The sequence below is a fragment of the Pithys albifrons genome, chromosome 25, assembly GCF_047495875.1.
Source record: "Pithys albifrons albifrons isolate INPA30051 chromosome 25, PitAlb_v1, whole genome shotgun sequence".
NCBI classification, from domain to species: Eukaryota; Metazoa; Chordata; class Aves; order Passeriformes; family Thamnophilidae; genus Pithys; species Pithys albifrons.
In genome coordinates this window covers 5,052,815-5,069,832 of record NC_092482.1, presented here as the reverse complement: position 1 = coordinate 5,069,832, position 17,018 = coordinate 5,052,815, and the positions used below count along the sequence as shown (strand labels likewise).

Genomic DNA, 17,018 nt, shown 5'->3' with positions numbered 1-17,018 from the left:
GCTGAGGTTGGAGGAGGGGAGAGGAGGGACAGGGGGATTAGGAGGCCTCGGCAAAGAGCCAGACAAGCTGTGACCGCAGGGAAGGACACACAGAAACCATCTGCCTTCAGGACATGGCTTGCAAAGGGATGAGTTGGGGACAAAGCAGAGCAGCCACCCTGGAGATGGGGGAAAGGTGTCCAAGAAGCACTTGGACAGCTCATGGAACTCAGGAGCTCTGTGGCTGGTGCTCAGGGCAGGTCCTGTTGGATGGGGACAGGGATAACTGTGCTGGTCCCATGGCAAGAGGCCCCAAACCCCATCCCTGGGGGCTCCTGAGCCTCCCTGTGCCCCCCAAACCAGCAGTTTGCACAATAATTTCCATCACACACCTGGTAGGGCACCTCCAGCCTGGCTGGGGGTTTCCCCCCAAACCCAGGGCTTTGACATCCTTGGCAGCACTGAGCACTGGCATTCCTGTGCTACAGTGCCCTGGGACTCCCACAATACACAGCACTTAAAATCATGGAATTGGGCAGGTTGGAAAAGCCCTTTGAGATCATCGAGCCCACCCATCCCCCAGCACTGCCAAGGCCACCACTGACCCATGTCCCCAAGTGCCACATCCACATGGCTTTTAAATCCCCCAGAGATGGTGATTCTACCCCTGCCCTGGGCAGCTGTGCCAGGGCTGGACAGCCCTTTCCATGGAGAAATTTTCCCAATGTACAACCTGAACCTCCCCTGGCATACCTTGAAGCAGTTTCCCCTTGTCCTATCCCTTGTTCCCTGGAGCAGAGTCCGACCCACCCGGCTCCCCCCTCCTGTCAGGGAATTGGAGAGAGCAAGAAAATCCCCCTTGAGCTCCCTTTTCTCCAGGCTGAGCCTCCTCAGCTCCACTGACAATATCCCTGTGAAGCACCACAGCCCAGAACATTCCAGGAGACATCACCCTGCCCAGCAGGATGAGACCCCCAGGGAAAACCCCCCATGAAGAGCCCTGAGCCCCTGCACCGATTCTGCAGAGCCACAGCCCAGCCTGTGCCCTCCTCACTGCTTTGAGCTGCAAAAATGAATCAACCATAAGATACAAAAGAGCTCCAGCAGAGCAGCTGCGATGATCTTGACGCTGAAAAACATCTTTGCCTGGCGAAGTTGCTGCTCTGGAAGGGAGGGAACATTTATCAGCATTTTCTGAGCAGCCCGTGCAGAGAAACGCGCCGGTTTTCGCTGCTCACGGGGGGCTGTCTCCGGTGCCGGGCGGTGTGCGGGGCTTTGGCTCCACCTGGAGCTGATCTCGGGATGTGAGCACACCCGGCTGGCACCGCAGCGACCCTCCCCAGGGACCAGCTCAGGGCTGCCACCCATTAGCACCTCATTTCTAATTACCATTTCACCTTATACATACACAGGTTGAGAGCTGGGGGGCTCACCTGGAGAGGAGAAGGATCCAGGGAGATCTCAGAGCCCCTTCCAGTGCCTAAAGGAGCTCCAGGAGAGCTGGAGAGGGACTTTGGACAAGGGATGGAGGGACAGGACAAGGGGAATGGCTTCCCACTGCCAGAGGGCAGGGATAGATGAGATTTTGGGGAGGAATTCTTGGCTGTGAGGTCAGGGTGCCCAGAGAAGCTGTGGCTGCCCCATCCCTGGGAGTGTCCCAAGGCCAGGTTGGACAGGGCTTGGAGCACCCTGGGCTGGTGGGAGGTGTCCCTGCCCATGGCAGGGGTGAGATCCTTAAGTTTCCTTCCACCTCAAACCATTCTGGAATCCTGTGATTCCATGGAGTTGTTGGAGGATGTTCTAGGCTGGGTTTAGAGCCAGAGACCTGAGAGCCCCTTCCAGTGCCCAAAGGGGCTCCAGGAGAGCTGGAGAGGGACGTGGGACAAGGGATAGAGGGACAGGACACAGGGAATGGCTTCCCACTGCCAGAGGGCAGGGATAGATGGGATATTGGGAAGGAATTCCTGGCTGGGAGGGTGGGCAGGCCCTGGCACAGGTGCCCAGAGAAGCTGTGGCTGCCCCATCCCTGGGAGTGTCCCAGACCAGGTTGGACAGGGCTTGGAGCACCCTGGACTGGTGGGAGGTGTCCCTGCCCATGGCAGGGATGGCATTGGGAGGCCTTCCAGGCTCCTTCCAACCCAAGCCATTCCATGATTCTATGGTAAGTGCCAGCTCTTTGGTCACCCTGCCCACTTGGGTGGGCCCCAGGTTGTTAATGCACCCCCTTGGCTTTCACCTTGCTTTGATTGAATCTGGCCCCAACCCAGCAGCATGATGGGCTGAACTGGTATTTAGTGGTTGAGAGGTGCCATTTGCCACGTGCTGAGCAGCCAGAGCTGGCTCTCACATCTCTCTGTGCAGGGTGTTGGGGCAGATGCCATCAGCTGAACACACCCCCTAAACCCCACCATGCCAGGACATGCCCAACAGCTGCACAAGGGGGCTTTCCTCCAGCTGTTGGGAAGCACATTGTGGTGGTGGCAAACAGTCTCCTGGGGACTCCACAGCCCAGGCTGGGTGTCCCTGTGGTGGCCAGGTTGGCATTAGCATCGTGGTGGTGTCAAACTGAGTCTCCTGGGGACTCCACAGCCCAGGCTGGGTGTCCCTGTGGTGGCCAGGTTGGCATTAGCATCGTGGTGGTGGCAAACTGAGTCTCCTGGGGACTCCACAGCCCAGGCTGGGTGTCCCTGTGGTGGCCAGGTTGGCATTAGCATCACCCAGTGTGCTATGGCATGGGTTGGTGTACAGGGGATTAATGCTGTGGGACTGGAGTTGCAGCAGGAAAAATCTGGGGGGAAATACCAAATCTCAGCCCTCCTGCTGGAACCAATACAGGGAATGACAGCCCCAACCCCACCTTGCCCCTTCCAATATGTCCCCTCTGAGTGTGGCTTAGCAGCAGGGTCACAATGGGTCACAGCCAGCCACCAACTTTCCTCCTGTCCCTCTCCTGCAGCTCCAACTGCTGCAAACGTTCCTTTTCCAGCTAAAAATAAAGCATCAGGATTGCCTCCTATTTTTTCAAAGCCAGGTCCTTGTCACTGCACTGAGCTGTGAGGATCCTGCAGATGAGGAGGGAGGGGAATGGCTCCAGGGTTTTGGGAGCTTGGCTTCATTCTCCAGCCCTTCCTGGGCTCCCTGTGCAGTCACATCCAGGTGCTCAGCAGCCCCATGCTGCCTTCTGCCCTGGCACACAGCAGGACTAGCTGGGACAGAGATTCCCAGAGGCCCTTCAGTTCCATCTCCAGTCATGACAAACCCCCCATGAGAGCTGTTCTATTATTCACACAAACCCCTTCCCAGAGTGATGCAGCTGCTCCTCTCCACCACAGCACCCTCAGCCTCCCCATGTTTCCCCAGGGCCTCAGGGTGAGCAGCAATTTCCCACCAGACCATCACCCTCCTTTCTGTGCCTGCTCTCCCTGAGTTTCTTGTCTCACATCCCCCTGTGTGGTGTGATGGCCCCTGATAAGGCCTGATGGGTTGAGGAATTCGCCTCAGCCCCTGGGGGGATGCTCCTGGCCAAGGACAAAGGCTTTCAAACTGATGAGATTAACACAGGGTGGAGTGTTGTTTGAGGAATGACACGGCCCCCCTTTGCAATATCTTCTATGACTGCTCAAAGGAGCCACCTCCCCTTGGGCATCTGCATCACCAGCACCCCCCCAATAGATTGACTATTAGTCACACAAACCACATGAAAGAAAAAAAGGTACAAAAAGTGTTTGGAGTTTAAACTGCAGCAGAGAGGAGTGGGAGAGGGAAAAATGCCAGAGTCTCTGTGAGGGGAACTGCTGCAACTTGTCCTGCCTTCTCCTCCTCCTGGAGCAATGTAAGAGGGTGAGACCATGTGCTTTCTACTTTTTTCTAACTTTGTTTTCTTAACTTTACTTTCTTCCTTTCTTACTTTGATTCTTACTTTATAAGCATTTCTTTTACTAAATGTGTTTTGCTGCCTTAATACTAATACCAGTAACTTGCTTCACACTTTGCTATTTTATATTGGTTATTGCTTTTGCTGTTTTTACTTTATAAGCCCAGCTCTGTTTTGCTCTACAGTAACTTGCTTCACTTTCAAGGTGCAGTTTCTTTTTTCAACATGTGTGTTGATAAGAAGCAGCTCTGCCCTTCCCTTTTGTTTCGTGCTACAGAGAGAGTGGAGTGCAAGTTATTTCATTGTCCTGTGTTACTGAGAGAGTGCCTGGATAAGTGTTTTAGGTGGCTGTGTTTTCAGTCAGTAGTTCTTTGTTGCTGGTTTCTGTCTGTCCTGAAAATGGGATACATTGAACTGGAGTTTGGTGTGTTTGTCTCTGTAGAATGTGTTTGGTGCTGGTTTCTTTTGGGGTCTTTTATTATCAATTAAATACAATCTTGCAGCTGAACGTTCTCACCGACAAAGCAGAACCCACAATAACTGTCACATATTTGTGTTAATAAATGTTATTTCAGGAGCTGTCATGAGAAAAGTTTTTTTTTAGCTTAAGTGTGGCTTCGTATTAGAAGTCAGAAAACCTTCCAACCTGTGGGCTGTCAGTTAAAAGACAGACAGTGTTGGGGAACACAAGGCTCTGATTGTCTAGAAGCGCTGATTTTTAATAATTTTCTCCCTGGCTTAAGTGTGGTCCTCATATCAGGGGTTAGAAAACCTTCCAGCCTGTGTTCTGTCCTAGTTGGGCAGGCAGTGCTGGGTTCATAAGGCTCTAATTTTTCTGGAGGCACTTTCTCCCTGGCTGAAGTGTAGCTTCATATCAGAGGTCAGAACCCCTTCCAAACTGTGGCTTCATATCAGAGGTCAGAACCCCTTCCAGCCTGTGGCTTCATATCACAGAGGTCAGAACCCCTTCCAACCTGTGGCTTCATATCAGAGGTCAGAACCCCTTCTAACCTGTGGCTTCATATCACAGAGGTCAGAACCCCTTCTAACCTGTGGCTTCATATCAGGGGTCAGAACCCCTTCCAACCTGTGGTTTCATATCAGAGGTCAGAACCCCTTCTAACCTGTGGCTTCATATCAGGGGTCCGAACCCCTTCTAACCTGTGGCTTCATAGCAGAGGTCAGAACCCCTTCCAATCTGTGGCTTCATAGCAGAGGTCAGAACCCCTTCCAGCCTGTGGCTTCATAGCAGAGGTCAGAACCCCTTCCAACCTGTGGCTTCATATCACAGAGGTCAGAACCCCTTCCAGCCTGTGGCTTCATATCACAGAGGTCAGAACCCCTTCTAACCTGTGGCTTCATATCACAGAGGTCAGAACCCCTTCCAACCTGTGGCTTCATATCACAGAGGTCAGAACCCCTTCCAACCTGTGGCTTCATATCACAGAGGTCAGAACCCCTTCCAATCTGTGGCTTCATATCAGGGGTCAGAACCCCTTCCAACCTGTGGCTTCATATCAGAGGTCAGAACCCCTTCTAACCTGTGGCTTCATATCAGAGATCCGAACCCCTTCTAACCTGTGGCTTCATATCAGGGGTCAGAACCCCTTCTAACCTGTGGCTTCATATCAGAGGTCAGAACCCCTTCCAATCTGTGGCTTCATATCAGAGGTCAGAACCCCTTCCAAGCTGTGGCTTCATATCAGGGGTCAGAACCCCTTCCAGCCTGTGGCTTCATATCAGAGGTCAGAACCCCTTCCAGCCTGTGGCTTCATATCACAGGTCAGAACCCCTTCCAGCCTGTGGGCTGTCCGGTAGTTGGCAGACAGTGTTGGGGTACATAAGGATCTGATTGTCTGGGAGTGCTTACAGCTAATAACTTTTAATTAATACAGTTAAGACTAGAAATCTTTGTATTTCTGTCTCCCTCCTCCCTTTCACATGACACCCCTGCCACCCTCGCAGGGAGGTGACCAGTGTCCCATGAGCCCCAACAGTCTCTTCCACACCTCAGTGCTGACCTCAGCTGTCCTGTCAGCTCTGGATCCAACCTGCATCGCTTCATGTTCACTCCTGCTAAGCTCCTCCATCTGGTTTCATGCCCCGCTGGTGCTGCTTTCGGAGGCATTAGCAGCGGATCCGATGATAGTGCCATCAGCAGATTTCCTGGCATCAGATTCCTCTGAACATCATTAACCCCAAACTGAGCTCCCTGACCCCTGCACCACCCCTGGGTGCAGTGGGCCCCTCTGGCACTGGCAATAATCCCATAACCTGACTCCAAATAGGCCAAGCCCCTGTTTGGCCCTGACCCCCCCCCCCACACTCCAGTTTACACTGCGAAATGTCAGGTTGGAAAACAGCAAGTCTGGTTCCTGCTACACACCATGAAAAAGCTACAATATAAATCTAAAATTCACAGTCTGTTGCTCTATAGGTGAAAGACATGCAGATATCACAGAATCACAGACTATTCTGAGCTGGAAGGGACCCACAAGGACCATAAAGTCCAACTCTTAAGTCAACGGCCCACACAGGGGATTGAACCCATGACCTTGGCATTATTACAAGCATCTTTCTTTGGACAGCACAGCAAGAATGAGCCAGTCCCTGGTTTTGGGTGAACCTTTTCCACCTGCCTTCCTTACCTTGGTGGTGTCCTCAGTTTCAGACTGGGTGCTGGTCTCCTCATAGAGGTCTGACTCCTCTGAGGCGATGGGGACTTGCACTGTCAGGTTGGGGTTGTTAATGAAGTTCATGTGGTCCAGCTCATCCATGAAAATGTGCTCTTTGCCAGTCAGCCCATCCAGGTACCCTGACTTGGGCTCCTGGGCGGTGTCCACGTGGTTTAGCACAGAATTGTCCCTCTTGCTGGGCTCCTGCTCTTCCTCTGGGGCCACCTTCTTGCCCTTCCAGAGCCGGCGGAGGAGGGTGAGGAGGAAGGTCTTGGCGAAGTCGATGCCGCGGGTGATCCTGCCAATGGCGATCTGCAGGTTGTTCATCTCGCCGTCGTCGTCTGACGCTGCCAGGCTGTCAGCGCTGAAGGAGCTCAGCAGCAGAGCCAAGAACAGGTTCAACACCTGGGAGGGACAAAAACACCAGCCCTGATGTCCAGGCTGGAGCAGCAGGGACCACCTGTGGTTGTGGAGAAACCCCTTCACCAAGCATGTTGTGGGCTCTGGGCTCCCCTCACCCAGCTCTGGGGACTGCAGAGATGCCAACCCCATCTCCTGGAGGACATGGACATGCCCCTCCTCACTCGCCCTTGGGTTCTGATGCCCTCAGTGTCACCCCCAGCTGCCTGGGTCCTGCTGATCCAGTTGGAAGCGATACCAGCCATGGCTTCAGCCCCTCTTGAACCAGCTGTCATGTGCACCCATCACTGTGCCCCTCCCTTTGGTCTCTTGGAGCTCTTGGCCTGGTTGTTCCCCTGTGGGACTCCTCAAGCCTGTGGTGCTTCTCATCACCCCCAGAGATACAACTCAGCTCTGTTGGGGATGCCCCAGCCCTGGGAGTGTCCAATGCCAGGCTGGACAGGGCTTGGAGCAACCTGGGCTGGTGGGAGGTGTCTCTGCCCATGGCAGGGGTGGCACTGGATGATCCTTAAAGTCCCTTCCAACCCAAACCAGCCTGGAGTTCTATGTTTCCACCATTACGTCCTTTCTCTCCCCAGAAAGAAGCCTCCTGCTTGTTGTCCTCCTGGCTACAACTCTTCCTCTCCCCTTCCTTGCCTCTGGTAGCTCAGATGCCCAGCAGGGTCCTGAGGGTCTCCAACACCCCAGTGCCACAGAGGAGCCTGAGCCCCAGCTGTAACCTCATCCCTGTCTCCCACAGACTGCTCTGGTCCCTCAAAGTGGTATTTCATCTCAGCACGACTCAGCTCATGGGCTGCAAATGCTCAGTATAACTCCAGCAAGGAGAGGCACAGACTCTGCTGCTTCCTCGAGATCTCTCCTACTCCACCATGCCCAAAACGTGACTGCACAGCCTGGCCTGGCACAGTTTGACTCCCTGCATGCCAGAACCCTGGGGCAGCTCACGAGCAGAGGAGTGGGACAGGCACCCCTGCACCCAGCAGCGCTGGCCCAGCCCACAGCTGTTGATGTTTGTGCCCTGTTGTGCCAGCAGCGTATCTGAGCCGGGAATTAGCTGCTATCCAAGGTCACTGCTGCTTTCCCAAGGCTCATACCATGTGCCTTAAACCTCGTCTTTAAATAAATCCCCACGGGCCCATCAGTTTAACGATTACGTTAAGCACCAATTACAGCTAATAGCTGCCCTTGGCTCTGGCTTTGTTGGACAGGAGTCCCTTACCTTGTCACCCGACTGACTTCCTCCCTTTTCCCTTAATAACCCCAAAGGAAATGCTCGAAGTGTCACCAACAGCGAAGGACGAGCCACCGTCACCTTATTCCTCCCGCAGGGGAAGCGCAGAGAAACACACACCTCCCTTCAGGGGGACACTTGGGAGGCTCTGGGACACGCTCCAGGGCTCGGAATACCTGAGACACGGCCAGGAGAGCCTGGCACAGAGGGTGAGGATGGCAGAGACGGCTCTGTACGTGTCTGTGCTCCATGTTTCCCTGCTTTGCTGTAAACAGACCCCGTGCAGCGGCACAGAGCGTGGCAGGAGCTGCCAGAGCTTGTCCTGAGCTCTGGGGTGCCGTGCAGGGAGGGGACACCTGCACCTCTGGCAGGGCTGGGGCTGGTCCCCACCACCTGCAAGTCGTGCTGCTCCCCTGTCTTCTCCAGGAGAGTGTCCTGGAGGGGTGGGTGGGCCGTCCCACTCCAAAAACAGCCTCCAAAAAGGAAGTTTCCAGAGCCCCCGCTGTGATTCCCAGTCTCCTGCTCTCTCTGCAGATGGTCCTGGAGAGGCTCCAGCTGTTTGTGGGTGTTTTTCAGCCTCATTCAGCATCACAATCCAAATGAATGGGCTGCCCTCCAAAGGTGGCATCACAAACCATTGCTGACTGGTGGGTGACGGGCAGTCTGGGGGCAAGGGGGTCACAGGACTGCTCCCCTCGTCTGCCCAGCACCACCCACAGACCCCAGAACACCCCGGGGCGAGGTCTGTCCTGCTCTGGATACCAGTTCAAAGCTCCAAATACCTCTCATGAGCCAGGACAGCCAAGCAGCACCCAAATCCCACCTTTCTGCCTCAGAGGGGAACACCCCAAGCCACTCAGTCCTTTTCCCAAGCCATGGGGTGCTCTGCCTTTCTCCCTGGGGCTCCTTTCACCCCTCCGGAGGGCTGTGCCAGCCGCCCCGGGGTCGGAGGCGTCAGCAGCTCCGCGGGCAGATAGTTTTACAAAGCGAATTCCAAAAGGCTTACACAACCCCGGCAAGTAACAGGAGCGAGTCGGGCAGGCGGCGCTTCCCTCCCCTGCCCTGCTCCTCAAGGAGGGAGAGCAGGGCCCACGCAGGCTGCAAAACAAGCTTCAAAGCTGCCAGCGAGCGGGTTACCAAGTTTAGAAAGGATTTCACGCTCGCCTGGAACTTGCAAACCTGCAGGACAGGCAGTGAGCAGCTTGGGTTAGCGGGGAGGGCGGTGGGCAGGGGGGGCATGAGGAGCTGGGGGTCACCAGGACCTGGGAAAGGAGGTGCAGAGGGGTTGTGCATCCCCAGAGACCTCCTGGGCTGGGGGGAGAGCTGGGGATGTTGGGGGTCTGCAAGAGCCTTGAGTGGGGGCTGCTGCCGAAAGCACCTGGAGAAAAAGACCAGCCCTGTGATGGGCTGGATAGAGCACTGACCCCATCCCTCATTGCAGGGGAGGGAGAGGAGAGGAGAGGAAAGCCTGAAAAGCCAAGTGGAGGAGAATGGGCAGCTCAAAGCTGAGCTCTGCTGTGTCCTGGAGTTGCTCCTGCCTCTGCCTAAAGCCTGTCGTTGTTTTCCGTGCCTGTTTCCCCTTCAGTTCCTGATGTGGTTTCAGCTGAAGGTCCCTCAGAAATCACTTCTCACCCTGTTTCACACAGAGCTGACACACAGCATGTCCCACCAGGCCCACGGGGGAGGTGGAGCCCCACACCAATGCTCCTGTTCAGCTCCAACCAGCCCTACGGTCGAGCTGAGCTGCACCAGGGGAGGTTTAGGCTGGACATTAGGAAGAAGTTCTACACTGAAGGAGTGACTGGACATTGGAAGGGGCTCCCCAGCGAAGTGGTGGAGTCACCATCCCTGGAGGTGTTTAAGAAAAGACTGGATGTGTCTGGCTGACAAGGTGGTGCTGGGTCACAGTTTGGACTGGATGATCTCAGAGGTCTTTTCCAACCTCGGTGATTCTGTGATTCTGTCCCCACTCCACGACACCCCCTGCCCTTGCCCCCCACCTTCCAACAAGGGTCCAACCCAGCTCCCAGACTCACCACAAGGTTCCCAATGACCATGACCATCATGAAGACGATGAGGCACATGGTCTGGCCGGCCACCTCCATGCAGTCCCACATGGTCTCGATCCACTCCCCGCAGAGGATGCGGAAGACGATGAGGAAGGAGTGGAAGAAGTCGTGCATGTGCCAGCGGGGCAGAGTGCAGTCCACCGAGATCTTGCACACGCACTCGGTGTAGCTCTTCCCGAAGAGCTGCATCCCCACCACGGCGAAGATGAAGACGATGATGGCCAGCACCAGCGTCAGGTTGCCCAGGGCGCCCACGGAGTTGCCGATGATCTTGATAAGCATGTTGAGGGTGGGCCAGGACTTGGCAAGCTTGAAGACCCTCGCCTGTGGGGAGCAAGGAGATCAGCTCAGTTGGTCAAAACTTGGTTGTAATAATGCCAAGGTCAGGGGTTCAATGCCCTGTAATGGGCCATTGACATAAGAGTTGGACTTGAAGGCACTGGAGCACAAGTGCTGTGGGGAGAGGCTGAGGGAGCTGGGGGTGTTCAGCCTGGAGAAGAGGAGGCTCAGAGGTGACCTCAGCACTGTCTGGAACTCCCTGAAGGGAAGTTGTGGCCAGGTGGGGGTTGGTCTCTTCTCCCAGGCACTCAGCAATAGGACAAGGGGGCACGATGGGCTCAAGCTCTGCCAGGGGAAATTGAAGTTGGAGATGAGAAAGAAATTCTTTGCAGAGAGAGTGCTCAGGGATTGGAATGGGCTGCCCAGAGAGGGGGTGGATTCCCCATCCCTGGAGGTTTTTCAGCTGAGCTTGGCCGTGGCACTGAGTGCCATGATCTGGTAAAGGGACTGGAGTTGGACCAAGGGTTGGACTTGATGATCTCAGAGGTCTTTTCCAACCCAATCAATTCTGTGATTCTGTGATTGATGATCCTTGTGGGTCCTTTCCAACCCTGAATAGTCTGTGATTCTGTGATTCTGAGATGTTGGTTTGGTGGGGCTGTCACTGTCACAAGGTGTCAGCAAGGCTGTGACACTGCAATCAGACCTTCATGTGGCTGAACACACCAAGTGCCCTCAGTGTCCTCACACGGTTTCCCTCCAGGCCCTTCCCCCTCCCTATCATGCCATAGGGGTTTTTTTATTTTATTTTTTACATTTTTATAGATTTTAGAAGTACTGTAACCGTAGCAAAGTGTAGATTTAAGTGTAGTAGCATTTCTAACAGGTTAAGTTCAGTGTTTAAGGATTGTAACCTCCATCCCATATCAGTGCCTCAAATTTTAGCTATTTAGACTTCTCTTTAAGGTAGAAGGCTGAAGAATATCAGAAGGCCTTCCACACAAACCAGAAACAGTGACAGAGTGACCCAGAAGGCAGAACATTGGAAAAGCTCCAGGAGTCCTGTGTGTGCTGAGGAAGATGAAGATGAGGAGCGAGGGGTCCCAAATCTCCCCCAGACTCAAATCAGAGGGATTGGGCCTGGGGCAGGACAAGGTTGAACTGAGAGGTGTGTAAAGTGGGGATTGGGTGGACAGTATTACAAAAACCATGGAAATCAGAGTCTGAGCATGTGTGTTGATGTGTATTCCTGGATGAGCCTTTAATGGGTGCTCATTAAAGCCACTGCTCTCTTATCTAAAATTGACTTGGAGTCTTTTTTTCACAGACGTTTCAGGCAACACCTGTGTTCCTCCTTTGGATGCTCTTCAATAGTTCAATCTCTTCCTCCCATTGTGTCCCTCCCAACTGCCCCAATATTGCAGGTGAGACCACCCCAGTGTAGAGCAGAGCAGGACAATCCCCTCCCTCACCCAGCCAGTGATGCTGGGCCTGATGGTGGTGTTAAGTGCTCTGGGAAGAGCACAGGCTCTGCCTTTCCTAAATATTCAGCTTGACTCTCAGTGTTATCTTTAGCAGGGGACAAGTTGGTGACCACCATAAGGGAGTCTGGATGAGCCATCTCCACCCTGGTGCCCATCACACCCACGACCCCCGGGCACTCAGAGCCCCCCTGGCACGTACCAAGCGGAAGGAGCGGAGCACGGAGAGCCCTTGCACGTTGGCCAAGCCCAGCTCCACCAGGCTCAGGGTGACGATGATGCTGTCAAAGATGTTCCAGCCCTGCTGGAAATACTCATAGGGATCCAGAGCAATCAGCTTCAGGACCATCTCTGCTGTGAAGATCCCTGTGAAGACCTGTGGGAAGCAGCACCTTGTCACTTGGTGGAGAGGTCAGGGTGGGAAACACCTCCCTTCTGTGGTGTATTTCCAAAGCCACACCTCAAGTGTTGTGTTCAGTTCTGGGCCCCTCAGTTGAGGAAAGAGATTGAGGGGCTGGAGCGGGGCCAGAGAAGAGCAACGAGGCTGGAGAAGGGACTGGATGTGGCTCTGAGTCTCCTCTTAAACACCTCCAGGGACAGAGAATCCACCATGTCTTGATCCAACCCCACTGTGATCACCAGCCCAGGGCACAGAGTGCCCTGGGCTGGTGATCACAGTGGGGTTGGATCAAGGGTTGGACTTGGTGATCTCAGAGGTCTCTTCCAACCCAACTGAGAAGAGAAGAGCAACGAGGCTGGAGAAGGGAGTGGAGCACAAGTGCTGTGGGGAGAGGCTGAGGGAGCTGGGGGTGTTCAGCCTGGAGAAGAGGAGGCTCAGAGGTGACCTCAGCACTGTCTGGAACTCCCTGAAGGGAAGTTGTGGCCAGGTGGGGGTTGGTCTCTTCTCCCAGGCACTCAGCAATAGGACAAGGGGGGCACGATGGGCTCAAGCTCTGCCAGGGGAAATTGAAGTTGGAGAGCAGAAAAAACTTCTTTGCAGAGAGAGTGCTCAGGGATTGGAATGAGCTGCCCAGAGAGGGGGTGGATTCCCCATCCCTGGAGGTTTTTCAACTGAGCTTGGCCGTGGCACTGAGTGCCATGATCTGGTAAAGGGACTGGAGTTGGACCAAGGGTTGGACTTGATGATCTCGGAGGTCTCTGCCAACCCAAGTGATTCTATGATTCTATTTTGCCCCTTTAGTTCCAGTCTCAGGTGGGACCAAGCTCCCCAGCTCCTGCCCAGTGTGGCTGGTGAAGCCAGACTGGGAGTACTGTTGAGTCATTGCTTCTGGAGGGACACAAAAATGTGTGTTGGCAGGTGGAAATTAAACATAAAGGTTTCTTTGGCAGAGGGACCCCTTCTGAATGTGTGGTGAGTCCCAGATGTCCATTGCTGGGAACTGGGCTGCTGCTGGGCCACCCCACCCCTCCCTGAGCCCTGTGACAGCTGATGTGGATTTTACACATTACTCCTTCCCTGGGACTACAACAGCTCTGTGAATTATCACGTTACTCCAGAGAGGGCTCAGCGATGTGACAATTACCAGCCCTGATGCAATTCCATGACACAGCATGTGCAGAGGGGCCCGGGGGCAGATTTTCCCTGGGTGTGGGTGGTGTTGGGACACACTGGTCTCTGCCTCCACTGGGCAGGGAGGAGGGGCCGCAGGGAGTCTCCTGCTCCAGCATCTCAGGGGATGGTCCCCACGTGCTGCTTGCGTGCCAGCCCACAAATGTCCCCTGCTCTGTTCCTGCTCCAGCACCCCAGGGGACAGTCCCCACATGCCCTTTGAATGCCAGCCCACAAATGTCCCCTGTCCTGCTGCTGCTCCAGCACTCCAGGGGACAGTCCCCACATGCCCTCTGAATGCCAGCCCACAAATGTCCCCTGCCCTGTTCCTGCTCCAGCACTCCAGGGGACAGTCCCCACACGCCCTTTGAATGCCATCCTCCAATGTCCCCTGCCCTGTTCCTGCTCCAGCACCCCAGGGGACAGTCCCCACATGCCCTCTGAATGCCATCCTCCAATGTCCCCTGCCCTGTTCCTGCTCCAGCACCCCAGGGGACAGTCCCCACACGCCCTTTGAATGCCAGCCCACAAATGTCCCCTGTCCTGCTGCTGCTCCAGCACCCCAGGGGACAGTCCCCACATGCCCTTTGAATGCCAGCCCGCAAATGTCCCCTGCCCTGTTCCTGCTCCAGCACCCCAGGGGACAGTCCCCACGTGCCCTCTGAATGCCATCCTCCAGTGTGCCTGCCCTGTTCCTACTCCAGCACCCCAGGGGACAGTCCCCACATGCCCTTTGAATGCCATCCTCCAATGTCCCCTGCCCTGTTCCTGCTCCAGCACCCCAGGGGACAGTCCCCACATGCCCTCTGAATGCCATCCTCCAATGTCCCCTGCCCTGTTCCTGCTCCAGCACCCCAGGGGACAGTCCCCACGTGCCCTCTGAATGCCAGCCCGCAGTTGTCCCCTGTCCTGCTGCTGCCAGCTGATCCCTGTTCTTGTCCCTTCAGCCTTCCTGAGACAGGCAGCAGCACTGCAGCTTTAAGCTCTGGCACAGACAGGAAATCTGAGGGGAAACCGCGGGAGCTGCTCCTCCTGCTCCCATCCCTACCTGGCCCTTTCCCAGCAAACCATCCCCAGCCAGAACGGGCTCCTGGCCCGAGGGAAGGGTGGGAGCCTCCCTGCAGCGGGACCGTGCCTTGAGCACCAGCCCATTAGTCCCCTTGTATTTCCTGAGTGAAACCAGAGACAAAGCAGAAATGTGCTGCGCGGCATCCTGCCCGCCCGGGCACAGGCACTGGCATCTGTCACTCCAGGGCCTGTGCTCAGAGAGGTCTCAGCAAGTGCTGGAGCACAGCAAGGTGAGAGGAGAAGAGATGGGACCTCTCCCATCCCTTAATGAATTTCCCACTACTACCAGTGCCCTCCTGGACTGCCCCACCAGCAAATTCCATCCAGCTCTGAGCAGGAGCAGCCACAGCTGGGTGTTCAGTACACCTATAAGGTCAGACTAGCTCAGATTTGCAGTGATTTCACTGAGAAAAGCCCTGACTATTATTATTTTTAGTGCTGCCTGCTCAGTGGGGACCTGTCTGCTCCCACAAGCTGGAGTGTCCCCTCCTCTGCCCTGTGGCCACCCAGCATCACGACACCATAGAGTCAGTCAGGACTGCTAAAAGGTTGTGCTGACCCTGTGTTGTGATGTAGAGGATGGTTCAGGACAGCTCTGCAAAGCCATGGCCACACTGGGGATGCACCAAACCAGGCAGGGGCTGCAGCAGGAGGGGAGCAGGGAATGGTGGATCCCACCCCCACCTCAGTTCCCTTCACCTGGACCATCCGGGAGTCCAGCCCTGCCCAGGGCTCTGTGGTCAGACCCCTGCAGTGCTTTCTCAGGGATGTGTTTCCAGGCAGGAATCCACACTGGTTGAGTGTCACAGCAGCAGCAGAGGGGGGATCTGTCCACCAGGGTGGGAGGTGGGGCTGCTGTGGCTCTGAAGGGAAGGGTGGAATGCCCAGAGCTGCCTACCAGGTTCCCCACGCTCAGCACGTTCTCAAACTCCTCTGTCATGGGGTAATGCTCCATGGCCATGAAGACTGTGTTGAGCACGATGCAGATGGTGATCCCCAGGTCCACGAAGGGGTCCATCACCAACATCTTGACAAACTCCTTCAGCTTCACCCACGGAGTACAGCAATTCCAGACCAGGAATGTGTGGGCAAATTTGTACCACCAGGATGGGCACTTCTGGTGGGCTTCCTCCAGCTCTGAGGGCAGGAAAGGAAAATGGCATCAGTGCAGGACTATCCTGTCCTCACCCTGCTGGTCAAGTGCTGACCCACTGGAAGTGACTTCTGATGTCCTGAACCAGCCCTAGACCAGCTGTGAGTTTCATGTGGGGACTAAAAGGAGGAGCCTTCCCATGCCCAGGCACAGAGATGTTGCAGACTTTACCCTCCAAATGAGAGAGGGATGGAAAGGCAGATCAGTCCAATCCTGTGAGTCCAGTCCTGCTCTCAGAATTTGAGGTGTCCCTGCCATGCTGAGGTTGCAGGGACATCCAAGGGAACTGCTCTGGGGTGGCCAGAGGGTGTGGTGCTGGTCCTGAGGCAGGAGAGAACCTGTGGTTGCTGAGTTTATGATATTTTTTTGCTGAAATTGAGACAGCAGCTCATGGGAAGCTCCTCAACAGCTCCCAGCTGGCCCTGGAGACTTCTCTAATCAATTGTAATCCCATTAAATTGTGTGAGATATTGGATTATTGCCTCCAGGCATCATCCAAGTGAGCTGGGATGAAAAGCCTTGCTTGGGCATCACTGCAGTGCCCTGACCCTGTACCAGGCCCAGAGTCATTCCTTGCCTGGGGCTGGAGATTTGGGACAGCCACTACCACCAACCCCCACCCACCAACACACCCCAGGGCACCCCCAGCCCTCCCCCAGGCTGGGGGGATGTACCTTCCACAGCGTTGGAGATGACACTGATGGCACTTCCCACCCTCTTCTCGAGCCCTGGCCCATCTTGGTTGCCCACAGTGAGGTGGTTGTGGTCTGGTTTCTCTGCATCAAAGGTTGGGTTGAACTAGAAGGAGAGGAGAGTGGATGCAGAGAGAGAGAGACAGGGCAGGGATTATAAAGGGTGTTGTGTGGAGACACCTCACAGTGCAAGGTGGGAGCCCCAGGTGGGCTGAAGGCTTGTAGGACCCAACCCAAAACGAGCTGGGCACAAGCCTGTCCCTCCAAGGGGTTTATCAGGGTGGGCACCCTCAGGGGATGGCAGAGGCAGAGCCAAGCACGTACATCAATCACTGTGTCGGATCTCTGCAGTGTGATCTTGGGGATCACTTGCCCATTGCAGTCCTTTGCCTTGTCCTGGTCACTGTTGAGGTCCGAGTCGTGCTCCTTCTGCTCCTTCTGGGCCACACTGCTGGGCAGGGAATCGCTGCTGGAGTGCCTGTCCTGCAACTGCACAGCCCATGGCCCCGTCACCCACCTGGCCACAG

The 17,018-nt window shown here is 55.2% G+C and overlaps 1 protein-coding gene across 1 annotated transcript in view; it reads right to left on the bottom strand.

Moving 5' to 3' along the window:
• Window positions 1–17,018, bottom strand: part of SCN4A (sodium voltage-gated channel alpha subunit 4) — a 41,958-nt gene that overhangs the window by 12,292 nt on the left and 12,648 nt on the right. The window contains exons 10-15 of the mRNA XM_071577263.1: window positions 16,816–16,980; window positions 16,474–16,597; window positions 15,545–15,783; window positions 12,211–12,384; window positions 10,216–10,572; window positions 6,502–6,933 (exon numbers count right to left, since the gene is read on the bottom strand). Of these exons, the coding sequence (XP_071433364.1) occupies window positions 6,502–6,933; window positions 10,216–10,572; window positions 12,211–12,384; window positions 15,545–15,783; window positions 16,474–16,597; window positions 16,816–16,980 (1,491 nt within the window). The remainder of the gene's footprint in view (window positions 1–6,501; window positions 6,934–10,215; window positions 10,573–12,210; window positions 12,385–15,544; window positions 15,784–16,473; window positions 16,598–16,815; window positions 16,981–17,018) is intronic.